Source organism: Nannobrachium achirus (assembly GCF_963921795.1).
Source record: "Nannobrachium achirus genome assembly, chromosome: 6".
Taxonomy (NCBI): domain Eukaryota; kingdom Metazoa; phylum Chordata; class Actinopteri; order Myctophiformes; family Myctophidae; genus Nannobrachium; species Nannobrachium achirus.
In genome coordinates this window covers 42663894-42680965 of record NC_137815.1, presented here as the reverse complement: position 1 = coordinate 42680965, position 17072 = coordinate 42663894, and the positions used below count along the sequence as shown (strand labels likewise).

At 46.7% G+C, this 17072-nt stretch overlaps 1 protein-coding gene across 1 annotated transcript in view; it reads right to left on the bottom strand.

Moving 5' to 3' along the window:
* atg7 (ATG7 autophagy related 7 homolog) overlaps positions 1-17072 on the bottom strand; it is a 137376-nt gene that overhangs the window by 53217 nt on the left and 67087 nt on the right. Inside the window, exon 18 of the mRNA XM_080727270.1 lies at positions 1646-1768. Within this exon, the coding sequence (XP_080583396.1) occupies positions 1646-1768 (123 nt within the window). The remainder of the gene's footprint in view (positions 1-1645; positions 1769-17072) is intronic.

Sequence of the window (17072 nt, the reverse complement as noted above, 5' to 3'; positions counted from 1 at the left end):
CAGATTTGACTACAGACTCATTCTTACTGTCATTCAGGCGATCTATTGCCAGAAGAGGAGTGTGCAGTACCATCTATTCAGATAATGCAAAAACCTTTAAAAGAGCTGAAAAGGACTTAAAGGAAATGTGGAACGTGATGAAAGGAAAGGAAATGCAAACATTCTTTTCAGGAAAGAAAATCACATGGAAATACATAGTGGAAAGAGCTGCATGGTGGGGCGGATTTTGGGAACGCTTAGTAAGATCTACAAAGACATGTATCAGAAAAGTGCTCGGGAGAGCCTATCTGACCTACGAAGAGATGCAAACTGTGTTGACAGAAGCAGAGGCAGTGATCAACTCAAGACCACTCACTTACCTGCACACAGACAGTCAAGACCCATCACCGCTCACTCCTGCTCATTTCTTAATTGGACAAAGAATAACAACGTTGCCTTCAGGACCCATTCATGTTTCGGAGACAAGAAAAGTGGATGGAGAGCAACTAACAAGAAGATGGAATTACCGAAGAAGACTAGTAAACAACTTTTGGAACAGATGGAAAACAGAATATCTGATGGAGCTGCGTTCAGCACACTGTACGAACACAGTAAAACCAGTTCTATTCAAGGTTGGAGATCTAGTACTGATCCATGAAGACAAACTACCACGTCACATGTGGAAAATGGGACGAGTAGAAGAAGTTTTCCATGGAAGAGACAATAATGTAAGAGCATGTTCTATCAGACTATCTTCTAAGATGCTCATCAGAAGACCTATTCAACTACTCCACCATCTTGAAGTGGATTGAAGAGGATGGATGAACTACTGATGCCATAGTTCATCGGGCCGGAGTTTGTTGAAGATAGTTTTAGGAAATGTATTTATGGACTAAATGCAATGTTTATTTATAGCACTGTCACTTTAAGACAACATGACATTTACCATTGTCACTGGTGTCATCCCTAGTTAAGTGATTGAATAAGTGATTTTGGGTACAACCCATGCAAGTGCATATCAGGTAGACAGACACACCTGCATTCAGATTTGATTAGGATTGTATCAGTTTGTTGAACCAGATGCCAACATTGTTCCACCTCCCCTTTCCCCTTGATTTTAGTATTGTTAAACGTATAGGAAATAAAGTTGATTTTAATCTTTTGCTACACAAAGAAGTTGTCCGACTCTGCTGTATTCGCACCACAGGTGTGCAGCAGTTAATCAAACTAATCTATTTAATCGATTATAAAAAATATATCGATAATCAATTGAATGAAATAGTCAATTAATAATCAATCCCTATTTAATGTATGTCATTGTAGTAGTTGGAAAGCTTCACAAATATTTAAACAAAACAATATTCGTAGAATAATCGAAAGAAAGATAATCAAAAGCTGCAGCCCTAGTGGGCAGCTAACCCTTGAGGCATCCATCTTTGCATGTCTTACATCGGTTTTCATTGTGAATGTGTGGTGGGTGTGCAGCTAAACTTTGAGGCATGTATCTGTGCGTGTCTTAGTTACCTCTGTTTTCATTGTGAATGTGTGGTGGGTGTGCAGGTAAACTTTGAGGCATGTATCTTTGCGTGTCTTACCTCGGTTTTCATTGTTAATGTGTGGTGGGTGTACAGGTTAACTTTGAGGCATGTATCTTTGCGTGTCTTACCTCTGCAGCCTGCGTCTCCTGGTGCAACAACGTGAGCCCCGTCAGGTCCTCCAGGAAGGAGTGCGAGGAGTTAAACACATTGGACAGGAAGCTGAAACCTTCCCTCTCATAGTGGTCCAGGACCTACAGGAACAATGTAAATGCATAAACCTTAGGGCAACTGATAATTGATGTTGTATCTAGTGTAGAGTGCTTAGTCAGCCTGTGGCCAGTTTCTTGCCCCACCGCTTGGTGGCGAAACATTTGAAACAGATTAATGGCCAGTCACGCACGCACATTACTGCTTCCGTAAAATTTAATTGGGAAAATAATGGAACTGGCTGACAAAACAAGCGATTTAAAAGTATTGTTTCAACACATCGCTTCGATTTTCTCCACCGCTGAAAAAGTAGACATCTGAGAGAAGGTTATGTGACCTTTACTTTTTGGATACAATGATTGGTAAAGGTAAGAATTGTGGCGTGGCGAACTATCGCCGGAAAAATCTCATTTGGGCATGTAATTTCCATGAACCTAAAATAGATAAATATAGGCCTAGAGGAGGGAGAGGTTCCGAAAGGAGCTACCTTGAAACAATTAGCCAGTAGCTATGCCCCTCCCCTAAAAGCTTTTGTCCAATGCTAGCTTAGTAACCGGCAGCTTGCCAAGGCTGTTGCCAACAAGCCCCCAGAACGGCTTGTAAACATTGAAGCGGCCGCCCTACTGGCCAAAGCTGGAATTTCAGGCGGGGTGAAACATACATGCACGAGCATAAGAGCGCGCCGCTGGGGTCTACAATAGGGTTCAATGGACGTCGACGTCGTTCGTGACGTCATTACGTCTCGACGTCAAACATTTTGGCCACTAGGTAGTGGCCAATTTCCCCCAGAATGCACCTGGATTAGCTACTTCCGCGTGCTTCAAAACGCCACTGAGCACTTGCATTGAAGTGAATGGCTGGGGGCGGGGCTGTCTGCTCTCTATTATTGCGACCAAAGGTCGCATATACTCTGAAGAATCGTGTCGCTTGAGTGTCCTTCCTTCCTTCCTTCCTTCCTTCTGACATTATGTCCTCTTCCTTTCTCATACTTTGTTTTATATACTGGTATTAATTAAATAGCATCATAGCCTGACCAAGAAATGCAGGACCATGCATTATCACTGACACATTTGTACAACAATTAAGACATCACATTTGGTAACACGTTCAGGTGAAGTTTCACGCTTCACAAAATTGTGCGCAGGCACTGCAGCGTATCATTGAGGGCAAGGGATATGTTCTTATAGTTCCACATGTCTCGCCACTCGCACCCCCAAACAATACCTCCCACCAACACACACACACACACACACACACACACACACACACACACACACACACACACACACACACACACACACACACACACACACACACACACACACACACACACACACACACACAGTCTACTCCACCTCCCTTTCTGAGCTTGGCCAAGCTTTTCATGCCAGCTCACAGAGACACAGACCCTCCACTGCAGGTGTAGGATTACTGCTACCAAAGACATCAATGCCCAGTCAACGTGCATGTGCGAGCATGCATTTAAGTATGTATACGAGTGTGTATACGAGAGAGTGTGTGTGTGTAGACTGACCTGGCGTCTAGTCTCGGAGCCAGACACGCTGAACACAATACACACTGACTGACGTCTCCCTCTTTTCACCTTTTCAACCTCCTCTGTTCTCCCCTCTCTTTTCTCCCTTTGACTCCACACTTCCACCCAACGGATCCATTACACCAACGGCCAAAATCCTCACAATGTTACAGTTTAGTTACTCCTTTAGGCCCCCCCCCCCCAAAAAAAAAGAGCTTCATTCACTCATATAGCGTTGCGATGAAGTTGCAATTGTTGTGCTTCAAGTTCTGCAAACATACATACGTACTGTAGAGCACATCTACCCGGTCTGGCACGCACACACTCACTTTTTTCTTTTTTTTTCTCCTTGTCTTCCAATTTACGTAATTATGTGTATTCTAGTCCTTTGTTACTGCTGGTACAGTTGGTTCTAGGGAAAGCACAGACAATCACCTCTGATATGCGTGACGTCAATGCTGCTTCTGTTCACCTGAATGAGGAGTTTCACTGGGAGGACATAATGCATGCGGAAGGAAACTCAAATAGCCACATGATCATGGATCTCTTACTTCTGAGACTGTACAGTATGTCTATCTAAATTCAATGTAGGTGATAAAACTTGTTGGAAAAACTTGATTTGGAATAAATAACTGCATTGCAGAACCAATGCAAAGACTAAATGGCAGTCCTACATATTCAATTCAATTTAAAAGTTATTTAAAAATTGTAAAACCTTTAATCACTATCTGATCGGATCAGATTTTGAAATCCTGTTATTTTGTGATCCAGGATCAGACAATTCAGAAGAATTTGACCAGGAATAAAAAAAAAACTAACAAAAAGGTATCAACCATAAAGGCTACAAATGATGTAGTATTTCAATTTAGAAATGTTATCACCTTATTCATATTGAAACAATGTTAAAAAATTTAAAGTGTGTTTTGCTTTGGTAATCAAGTGCAAATCAAGCTCTCTAGTGGGATCAAGGTAATCCAGATTTTTCTTTTTTTTTTAATAGCTTGGATTTGATTTCCACCCTGATCTAATCGGATATCAGAGTGATAACAATCCTGGGTTTTGATTTTAGGTTTGGAACCACCCAAAATCCAGGTCTGAGTCGATCAGATAGGGATTGAAAGTTTTGAACTTTCAAGTGGTTAAATATCTGAAAACACACATTGACATGAATCCAAAATAAACTGATGATTGTTGTGCTGTCAAACGATGAAACTACCTTATATGGAATCTATCAACAGGTTGTGGGAGGTCCCTGCTTCATCTCTCTCTCAACTAAGGGGTCCTTGGCCTGAAAAACGTTGAAGACCCCTGCCCTAGGCTTCCCACCGGAACGGCCAGATGCACCACAGAGGCTTCAAACCACATAAGTCTCCAAGGTGGTGGGCAGGTAATTTGCCCAAGCTTGATGCCCTTATCTCTGTTTACATCATTGGAAGACACACAAGGACGTGACCAATAAAGATCCAGCAAACGAAACAAGCACGCAAGACCACTGCGGATAATTGAAACTTTAACAAGACTCTGTTTCATTTTAACAGACGTTAGTGGTTCTCAGTAGTGATTCAACCCTGTTGACAGATGCAGCCAATTAGGCCAAGAAACAAACACACCGAGGCTGTTTACATCTGGTTCTGATCATATCTTTCAAAGTGCTACGCATTTTGCATACATGTGCACGCACACCTCCCATCTCAGAGCACACACACACATGCATACTAATACAGATCGCTCTCTCTCTGCCTTTTTCTCTCTCTCTCTCTCTCTCTCTCTTTCAATTTCTCGCTAGAATCTCTCACACAGACACCACACACATGTAGACTATACGTAGATCCTTCGTTCTTATGGAGCCTTTACTCCAACTCCAGAAGCCTGATATGTGACAGCACAGATGCCATCTCTTTGAAGCTATGTGCGTTAATCTGTCATCTACTGAACTTATCACGCTGACTGTACGTGTATGTGTTGGGCCTTTGGAGCCCCCTTAAACATATTGGGTGGTCCGGGAGGAGGGGGGGGGGGCTTGGTGGGGTTTTAACCTCAGCTGTAAACACACAGGTCAGGAGAGGCCGTTTCTGAAAACACATAGCTGCTCGCTGGAAGGAAAATGTGGCCCATGTTCAAGATAGCAGCATGGGGTTCTGGGCCCGGTGACAACGCGTCGCACTGGACCCCACAAAATGTGTTCCACAACTAAATATCTAAACCATAGCAAATCTGTGGGCTTTTTAGCAATTTCCTACTTGGACCCCTACCCTGCAACCGTGTCCACATTCATCAAGCATCACAGAATATATCAGATCTAGTAGCCGTGTTAATTGTACTGTAGTAATTAGGATATTTGTAATATTCACAGTACTGTGAAAGTACTGTTAAAGCTGCAATCCGGAACTTATTTTAACAAATACATTTTATTTTAACCAATCTGTACAGTATGTTAATACAATTTAACTAGTACAACTGCAATGGTTGGAGGTGTTCTCCCTACTCAGAGACAGCAGTTCTTTATTTTATTTTATACAACTTTTTCTCCACAATTTAGTTAGGCCGACCAAATTCCTCCCACTGCTGTTGTACCCTACTGGTTCACCTACCAGTGTGGAGCCCCCACAGGGAGGTTTGTTGCAGGGAATATCCTGGTGTATAGAGATTTCCACTATCTCGCTTGTCTAGGTTCCATATTATCACAAGAGCGTTTATACCATGTTCATCTTGTCCCACTGACACAAGGATGCCTTCATCCTACTCCTCCCGGCCAACACTCCCTGCCGTCAGGTGCTGGCCCCAGCCTACATGTAGGAGTATGTATATGTGCAGTGACAAATGTCACCCTCCCCTCCCCTGAACACTGGGCAATTGTGTTCGTAATCTTCGTGTAAACGACCGATATAGCCGGATGCACCGTGGTGGATTCGAACCCCTATACAAGGGGTATTCAGCTAGATAAGGCAGGAGGCCACAATTGTAAAATGACTTGAAGTCAGGGGCCACAAGACCGTTTGTGGACACAACAATCAGTGTCTACCGTGTTACACTATATACGTAGTATGACAAGGGGAGCAGTTCTCCAGATTTAACATGAAACAAACGAAGTGTTCCTACGATTGGCCGCTAGTTTCGCCCCCGGCTGGTACCAAAAGGAATAAGTTATCTATTGGACCCCATAAATTTTTCCTGAACTTTACATTTGATTTTCTTTATGGTTCCTGTCGCTATTTTAAAGTCCTGTTTCAATCACCATGATATGCGCTTTGTGAAAATATGTTTACTGTCAATATTCCAGGATGACCTCCCACTTGGGTAATGACGCCCCCTGGCGATCATTCAGAGAAACTACTTCAGCTCCCGTACTAACGTAGGTAGGAAGGGCCTGTCACTCAAACCGGAGTGACCCGCCTCCAGGCTATATAAGCCCCCGGAGGCGGAAGTAACATCCTCTTTTCACTCTCTGCGATATCACATTCAGATAAGTTGAAACTCAGCCTTTGTATTATTATTCTTCGCGCATTAGCCTAAAGCGGTGGCATTGGAGTCGCCCACCGGCGAGTGTTGAATTAACCCGTACTTAAGAATACTTATTCTTGTCCCGTCCTAAAACGACGGTTATTTCCTTCTATAACAAAGGATTATTACTGCTTGTTCAGGCCTCCGCCGAAGCAAGCGTGGCATAGCATTAGCCGTTAGCTTGTTAGCTCGTCTGCTTCTGGTTAACTCTATCTACAGTGCTTCGCCATGGATCCTCTGGCCTTCCTGCCGAGGCAATGTCCAGGCTGTCCAGGACTCATCGACGGACAGGATCTTCACCCTCTCTGTGTCGGCTGCATGGGCGTTGCACACGCCTTCTCTGCACTGAGTCCTCAGGGGAGAGCAGGACCTTTCTGTGACTTCTGCGTGGCCTACGACCACGATGTACTGGTACACCGGTTCTACCTAGCCAGGGCAGGCCTTGGGGCCTGCGCTCCACCAGGTGGGTCCACTGCTCTCAACCCCACAGCCCAGTCTTTCCTTCCCCAGGCGGCCCGCACCGTTGGTCAAGGTGCGGCGCTGCCTTCCGGAGATCCGTTTGGCAAACAGCGCGCCATTCCAAGTCAAGATGGCGCCGTGCTACATGAGACACCGCCTGCCGCGCAACCGACCGCAGCTAGCTCCACTGTCACTGGAGCTGGTGGGTCTGGTGAAGTCGCCGCTAAGAAGGCGACCAAGAAGGCTAACATCCCTCCGGTAGCCTTTTCCCCTTCGGGCGCGGTGCCCAAAAAGAAACGCTCGGATGTGACCGTCGGGGACGTTCCCCTCGACGTGAGCATCACCAAAACAGTCCAGACTTTCAGGCGAGAGTCGGACCTGAGCTCCTGTCAGAGCGAGGGTTCTGGTTCTGAATACTCTGGATACACGGCCGAGGAGGAGGAGGACTCCGTCGAGGACGATGGTTCTCGACTCACGGTCACAGTGAAAGGTAATGCCCCTGCGGCTCCAGCATGTCAACTGGACGCCGCAGGGAGCTCCCAGTCCTCCTCAGGCACCACTGCCCCTCCACCCGCCAGTCAAGCGGGTGAAGCGGGAGCAGAGGACGTCGATTCTGCAGCAGAAATGCTGGATCATCTCACGGTCTACATGAGAGCTCTTGCCAGAGTTGGAGAGGAGTTGCCACCTCCTCTCCCCTCTGAAGAGGCCGAGGATGATGACGAAATGCCCGGGCAGGAGCCTTCGGTTCCCGCCCCGTATGTCCTCTCCAGGCTGCCGCTGGTGAAAGGTTTCACCAAGGCCCTCCATTCCTCATGGAAGACACACAAAGACCCCAGGAAGCTGCCTTTTTCTGTGTTGGATTTGGTGGGCGGTGCGGAGGCAGGCATGTCCACCTGCCCTAACCTGGACCACCTGTTGGCACAATCTTTTCTGGGTTCCGTCAGACCCCAGTACAAGGATGTAGGCACGGCTAAAAACGGGCCGTTTGTCGGCCCCGTCGGCACCAACCCGCCGGGGTTCACTGTCCTGGAGGACAAGCTGCAGTCGGACAGGGCTCGTAACGCCTACCGGTCCGCTGCTCTGGCCGCTAAGGACCTGAATCTAATCCAGCTCTTGCTCGCTTCCACCAAGGACCTGGTCAAAGGTCTGCCCACGGGGGAGCACACAGCTGAACTGAACACTTTATTTGACATCATGCTGAAGGTCAATTGGCATGCGGTTAAGTGGATGGGCAGGTCCATGGACTACAACCTCCAGTCTGAGAGAGCCCGCTGGCTCGACTATGTCGACCTCGAGCCTAAGAGGGACGTGGGCGAGAAGCCTCTAGGTCCTCGCGGGGAGATGTACAAGTCTCTCATTAACATGGAGAACAGTCCCACCACCCTCATGGGTGGGGGCTTGGAGCTGCTGCAGGGTAGAGTTACCTTCTTCAAGGCGGCTAAGGACATCGTCGAGTCCACCACAGTGCCACAGGAAGAACCGCAGCAAGCTAGGAGGGCGTCCCGCTCCTCCCGCGTCAAGGAAAGGGGCCGCTCTGCTTCTTTTAAGAAGCACTCGTCTTCCTCCAGGGGAGCCTCTGCAGCCAGGGCGCCTGACAGGCCCCGCAGCAAGGTTGTGGTTCCCGAGCGCGCTCAGCCGCGCCGCCCGTCCAAGGATGGCAGGCAGCAGTCTTCCTACCGCGGTGGCCGCGGTAGGGGACAGCGCAAATGACACTCGGAAGAGGGGGATTGTGCTGGGGCGGGGGTCCGAGGTGTCTCTCGGTCCCCCTCCCCCCAAACGAGGGCGTTTTTCTGTACCCCGTGTCGGGGAAATGAAAATGTGGAATTTGATGCCTCCTGTGTCGACAATAAATATGTTGAAAGAGCAAAGTCTGTCTCTGTCCAACTCTCTCGCACTAGCACAGACGACCCCATCGTGCATGCCTCCTGTAGTAATGATGAAGTCCTGTCAGGACTCGATAATCAATCACAGGTTTTATCGGCAACCAGTAATGTTAATGTCAAACAATTATGTGGTTCCTCAAGCGCGCGAGTGGGATATCCCTCGCGTCGACAATATGACTCCTTTATGCATGCCTCCTGTAAGAATGATGGAGTCCCGTCAGGACTCTTTAATCAGTCACAGGTTTTATCAGCAACCAGTAATGTTAACGTCAAACAATTATATGGTTCCTCATGCGCGCGAGTGGATTTTCCCTCGCGTGAGCGATGCTATGAATTTAACCTTGAGTCAGAAATTCTGTCGGCCTACTATGAGCCCGGGTCAAGGGACAAGCATAAAGGCCTTAGAGCAGGTATTAAACGTAAAAGTTCCTCTCCTGTCAGGGGAGAATGCTTTAGTTGTGGGCGAGTCTGTTTATCAGTCGAATCGCTTTGCTCTTCCTGTCGCTCTATCGAGCGAAAACCGAACGCTTCCGGTTTCACCGGATACGGATTCGCTAGCTCCCCGCTTCCGGTCCGGCCGCAAAAAAGCTCCGCTAGTCAAGCGGTACAATCAGAAGGTGTTCCCGCCTTGCGGCCTATTGAACCCCTGCGCTCCGCATCCGGGTGTTCCGGATACGGATACGCAGGTTCCCCACTTCCGGTCCCGCCGCAAAATAGCTCCGCTAGTCAAGCGGTACAACCAGAAGGTGTTTCCGCCATGCGGCCTATTGAACCCTTGCGCTCCGCATCCGGTCGTTCCGGATACGGATACGCAGGTTCCCCACTTCCGGTCCGGCCGCCAAAAAGCTCCGCCGTCACGGAAGCACAGTGGTGGGGTTTCTCTCGCTCAAAACACGCTAGCACGCTGCGCGCGCCAGTGGAAGTTATGCAACCCGAGCCATTGGGTATTTCGAACGATAACCAGGGGTTACAGGTTACAGTTCGCAGACATACCCCCGCTTTCGAGCAGGGTTATTCATACCAGGGCGCGTGGTTTAAAAGCAAGTCTTTTGAGAGAAGAGATCAGCTCATTGCTAAGCAAGGGTGCTATAGTGGAGCTGGACAGGACCCAATCCCGCATGGGATTTTGGAGCCGTTATTTCCTGGTGCCCAAAAAGGGGGGGGGGCTACGTCCCATCCTGGACCTAAAGGCACTAAACGTGTACCTGAAGAAATACGTTTTCAGGATGCTAACTGTACCCACCATGTTACGGTCGGTCAGGCAAGGGGATTTCCACTGTTCAGTGGATCTGAAGGATGCTTATCAGCACGTCCAGATTTATCCCCCACACAGGAAATTCCTACGGTTCGCCTTCGAGGGTCGCCTGTACGAGTATACAGTACTCCCTTTCGGTCTGTCACTGAGCCCGAGGGTTTTCGTGAAAGTGACCGAAGCAGCCATCGCCCCGCTGAGACAGCAGGGCGTCAGGTTGGCGACGTACATCGACGATTGGATGATTTCAGCGAGCTCCGCCCACGAAGTGGCGCGTCACACACAAGTGGTTTTGGCTCACCTGAAGGCCTTAGGTTTCATAGTCAACCACGGCAAGAGCATGCTGACTCCAGCAAGTCGTCTTACATTCATTGGGGTCCTTCTGGACTCATCCGACATGTCGGCCCGTCTCTCAGAGGAGAGGGTGGACAGGTTTCGGGAATGTCTCGACTCCTTTCAAGTGGGCCAGGAGGTCACTTACAGGAGTTGCATGGTACTGACGGGAATGATGGCTTCCGCAGTACATCTGTTGCGTTTGGGCAGGTTTCATATGAGACCTTTTCAAAGATGGATGTTATCCCTCGGGATCCCGCCCTCCTTGAAGTACAAGAAGGTTACGGTTTCCCCTTCCTGCGCGATCGCCCTGTCTCCGTGGCTGGTGGAGGGGTTCCTCACCAGCGGAGTCTCGATTGGCGAGGTGGTTTCCCGCAAGTCGATCACGACAGACGCCAGTCTCAGTGGATGGGGAGCCACTTTCGAGGGGCGCACAGCGCAGGGGCTTTGGCCTCTGGAGATGAGGGGTCGTCACATCAACTATTTGGAGTTGATGGCTATACTCCTGGCGCTCAAGCATTTCGAGCCTTGGATTTTGCATTGTCACGTCCTGGTCAGGACAGACAATTACGTGGGAGGATGACCTCCCACGTAATGCCCCTCTGTTTCACTGAATGTGGCAGAGAGTGGTATTAAGAGGATGTTACTTCCGCCTCCGGGGGCTTATATAGCCTGGAGGCGGGTCACTCCGGTTTGAGTGACAGGCCCTTCCTACCTACGTTAGTACGGGAGCTGAAGTAGTTTCTCTGAATGATCGCCAGGGGGCGTCATTACCCAAGTGGGAGGTCATCCTTCCATATCTAAGTAAACAATGGTTCCGTACGGAACCTACCGGTCCCATTTATTTTATAATTGATGTTAAAGCTGATCATTCTCCTCCATTCTAATCTACACCCATAGACCGTAGGTCCCGCCCTCCTTCTTCTTCATCTGCTTTATTATCAGCAAGCTCCTAAGTATCCCTGCGGTTGCACGGGACCGTTGGCAGCCAATAGCCTTCCTTGGGTACCATTAATACAATAATGGCGGACGCCCATACAAGGGCAAAAAAAGCTTCATTTTCGATCTGATAGAAACCAACGGTGACATCATCACTTCCCACTGTTCATATTTTCTACAGTCTATGAGTATGACGTGCAGAATGTTTTGAAAACTCCATTTCATCCATTGAAAACACACCACTGACAACAATGGACATATTATGTCCATTATGGTAACTTAATATGACCTGCTTCATACATGCATTTGTGCCTTTTAATGTTTGATAGGATAATTTCTGTGGCAGTCCTTTATAATGGATGGATGGATGGATAGATATAATGAATTGATTTGGAAGTATATTTCAGTGTGTTCTGTCCACAGGTCCCTGGCATGGTAGTGTCTTTGTGAGAAGAAGAATATATTGAGGCAGGCTCGAAAGTGTTTGTTCGAATGATTATAATGATATATTTCTTTCTTTTTCTTTTTTGAGCATCCGGTTGATAAGAGCACTATCTATACTATAATTTTGTGAATGTCTGAGTGAGTGAGTGAGTGAGTGAGTGAGTGAGTGTCTGTCTGTCTGTCACAGCGTTTCTCCTCGGTGGCTGGAGCAATTGATCTGAAATCGCATCACCATCAGCATATGAACACACCTGACATAACTGTGAAGCCCGTTTGTCACTTTCACAAATCGTATGCTGTATATTAGCATTTTTATGGTGTATCTATATCTATTTAGCCTACAGTACCTTTTGTGACCACACATGTTAAGGGAGGGGCGCTGTTGTTCAGGCCATGCACAATCACACACAAACCCACATACACACACACACACACACACACACACACACACGGGGGGGGGGGGGGGGAGGGGGGTGTGTGTGCAGGCAGGCAGGTGTGTGTGCAGGCGGGTGGGCGGGCGGGCTGGGGGGGGGGGGGGGTGGAACAGTATCTCTGTAGCCATTAAACGAAACGGGTTTCTTACATTGATGCTGCTACATCATGCAAGCACCAGTTAAAGTTACTTTCCATCCCTCATATACTGTGTGCACAGTGCACATCCCATAACCCACACACTGCACATCATTTTGGAGCTCATATCTTTGAACGGGTAAGGGCTAGTTCTGTGAGACAGACCATCATTCAGCCCAGGACAATATTGAGGACGAGTGAATCATACTGTGTAAAACCTACAAGTGGCTGTATGAGATAGAGAAGGACACAGCAGCCACTCAAAACCCAGAAATAGCTACACATGCTGAACTACTTCCTGTTTTGTTTCTTTGTACCATACAAATGTCAGGGGTCTTCAACGTTTTCAGGCCAAGGACCCCTTAGCTGAGAGAGATGAAGCAGGGACCCCCTCTACATATTGTATAAATGTGTGATGCAGATTTTCATCTTTTTCATATAACAGATTCATAGACTTGTTTGACAGCACTGTCATCAGTCTATGTTGGATTCATGTTAATGTCTATTTTCAGACATTTAACCACTTAAATCATTGATACTTAGTAAACTCGACCTTTCACTATGTACTATGTCTTTTTTACCTCTACACCAAACCTATTTGCCGAGAATAGCCGATTCTACAATCGTCTATTTTCGGCTAAAGTTCTCCTCGGAATAAGCATGCAAGTGTTCAAGTTGTTAATTTAAAAGAATTATCCAATCACACAAGGATTTGGCGCCCCCCCTGTAGTAACTCTAAAGACCCCCTAGGGGTCCCGGACACACTGTTGAAGACCCCTGCTTTAATACCTTTTGATACTTGTACTTTTACTAGTACATTTATTTTGACATTGGAATATGGAATGTGTTCCAGGGGCCACAAGAAGGCTCCGAAAGGGGCCGGATTTGGCCTGCGGGCCACCAGTTGAATATCACTTTTTGTATGTGGCCACAACCACCAGTTCATTAACACATCGACTGCCCACAAGGTGGCGCCAGAGCCCCAGCTAACTGCCCAAAGGCACTTCCATAGACTTCCATAGAAGAATACAAGGCAACGTTGCGTCAATGCATGCGTGATGACGTCACTTGGTCACATGAGCGCAGACAGGATGTTATTGTGTAACTTACTGTAGGGACCAGTGTAGATCATAGCTGTTCATTGCCGATCAAAATTTGGACATTTTGCCGCATGCGGCCACAGTTTTAGCCATAAAACAAACATCAGAGATAAAGGGCGTTAAAGATGGGGAAATGCATTGGAGTATACGGAGAAAAACGGCAGCGCGATGCTCTCAGCGTCGACTCGAAACGACTAGCGGCTAATGGGCTACATCCAGGCGCAGCCCCAACCTAAAGGTGAGGTTTAAAGTTAATACTGTAAATACAGTAAACATGTCAACGCGTCGTGGGCCTCCAGGGACATCAAAGAGATTGGCGTGTAGACACCTCGTGGGCACCCGCTGTGTTAAGTATGCCTGGTTGTCAGGTGAGTGGTGACCAAGCTGAAGTTAGCACCAACCATAGTGTTGGGTGAATGGTAAAAGGGGAGGGGATGAGTATATGATGTCATTAAATCTGTGTTTATCGATCGGGAAGGGAAGACAATTCTGCACATTATGCACAACCACACATGGTGGTCTATTAGAGTAATGTTAACTTCATAGACACATACAAAACATAAAAAGTACAAAACTATGGCACCACCTCTTTAAGGAGGCAAGATGCCAGCAATGTAGACGAGGGTTGATGCCTTTACCGTCACTGTGATGCTCTTGAGGAATATGGGTCACAGTGAGTAATCATCTCCCGGTGAGTCAGTGCCTTTGGCTCCTGCTGGCTACGAGACACACACCACATTGGCTGGATGCTTGGCTATACACACACAAACTGAGTCATTAAGAACCGCTGAAGGTCTATGGTATACTCGGAAAATAACCCAGAGCACTAGAAGAGATTTGCGTCCAGATCAAGAACGGTATGTTAAGATAGATGCTTGTGGTTTCTTCTGTATGTGTCATAGGATGCTGGGCGTGGATGCTACATGCTACTGTGTACGTGTAGAACTACAAAATAGTCTGAAGAAAGTTTGATGCTACGTGATGAAATTAGGGATAGGACGATATCAAAATCTCATGTAGTCACGATTATTGTGACAAAAGAAATAGCGATTTACGATATTATCGTGATAATCAAAATATCCCCAACATCCAGAACGGGAGGAACATTTGCCAAAAAATAGCAGATTTACAAGCTCACGTGTCACAATGCGACGTGTTGTGAGCTTGTAGATTGGATATTTTTGGACAAAGAGATTTGGTAGAGAGTTAAATAAAGACATTATTTCCAGGTCCGTTTTACCAATTATAGAAGGTTTAAATGGTACCAAATACGCAGCTCAGCAATTAAAAGGTGAATTGTTCCCAGTGCATGACGGAGGAAAATTTCACGATAAATTTAAATCTCCACGATAGGATTATTGTGAGTGTTTTTTAACACGATAAACGATAATAACGATTATCGTCCCATCCCTAGATGCCATGCTTTTGTAGGTGTACAGCTGCCTAACCCTAGACAGTGCAGGGGTCTTCAACAGGGGGTCCTCAGATTTACTACATGGGGTCCTCCAAATCTTTGAGTGATAGAACGTTTTTTTCCACCTTTTTCATATTAACCACTTGATCCCTAGTGTCCATATTCTGAGAACTTTAGCTAAAAATAGCAGATCTACAAGCTCAAAGCGGCTAGCGCTGCGAGGCATTGTGTGATTGTAGATCGGCTATTTTTGGCAAAGAGCTCTGGTGTAGAGGGGGAAAAGAGCAGACTAAGTACAGAGTGAAAGGTCAAGTTTATAAGTATTGACGCTTCAAGTGGTTAAATATCTGAAAACACAAACTGACATGAAACCAAAATACACTGATGATTGTGCTTTCAAACGATGAAACTATATGGAATCTATGAACAGGTTGTGGGCGTCCCTGCTTCATGTCTCTCTCAACTAAGGGGTCCTTGGCCTGAAAAAGTTGAAGACCCCTGCTATAGTGTCTTGTCAGGGACAATGAGGACACACGAGGCGAACCTGATTAGCAGACGGCCTTGCTACCTGCTCAGCGGTGACAGAGACTATTCACATGGGGATTACACTGGCATAACAACTAAATTAAGGAGAGAAAGAGGAAAAAAAGGTGAAAAGTGGTAGAAAGACATTGTGCAAGTTGTGTCCTTGAGAGAGAAAACCCCTGACAGCTGATGGTTTGGTGTTCCTAATTGAATCACATCAAATGGCTTTTAGGCCTTTAAGACTGTTACTAAAGAGAGACTGAAGTTAAATGATGATTCTTGCCATTGATAGTAGTAGTAGTAATCTTTTTCGTTGCATTAGTACAGGCTGTCTGGCATGGTTTAAGACAAAGCCACGTCACAAGCTCTGATTTACTCTGTGCTGTTGTAGGTTTATTGGCTTTCTGCCCTAGAAAGAGTTGGGAAATAACACACACACACACACACACACACACACACACACACAGACACACACACACACACACACACACACACACACACACACACAGAAAAGCCCCAGCCTATCCTACAGGAACCGCTCCAGCCGAGACAGGGGTTGAATTGTTTTGTTTCCATAGTGACCTGGCAGCACACAGCTGACTGGGGCCAGAACACGAATGCACGCGCGCACACACACACACACACACACACACACACACACACACACACACACACACACACACACACACACACACACACACACACACACACACACACACACACACACACACACACACACACACACACACACACACACACACACACACACATACTCTGTTACATGCCTTTTCTGTCTTTCACTCACAAATATATATGCATGCAAACGAACACACACACACACACACTGACAGAGGGTAGAACTAAGGAGGGAAAAGAAAGAAAGAAAGAAAGAAAGAAAGAAAGAAAGAAAGAAAGAAGTGAGAGTGGGGAATCTTAGAACAGTGAGCTGTGGAGTGCAGACTGCAGAGAGATAGAGAGATGGGAGGGACTTATTGCATCAAAACAGAAAAACACATATTGACCAATAATGCGTCATACATACGCTGTGGGCCTGCCTGGGAAAAAGACGATGTACGTATATAAACAAAGGTGTAGAGTGGGATAACGCATGTAGTCTGCTAAAGATCACTGTCAAAACATATGCGCTCTCCCCCCAATAACGACCTCCATCACATCACACCTTCACGCAGGGTGTAACTCCTGAAGTTAAAAGGGACCTGGGATTAAAATAAAAAGCTCTTTTTATTTTAGAAGCAACCTAGATGGTCAAAATATATATTTTTTTATGTTACGGACTTGGCCGTACGGGAAAACCCTGCGTGTAAATGTATCCACTGGTAACTTTAACTTACATTTGAAAACTTTAAATGGAACATTCTGCTTACTTTTCTGAT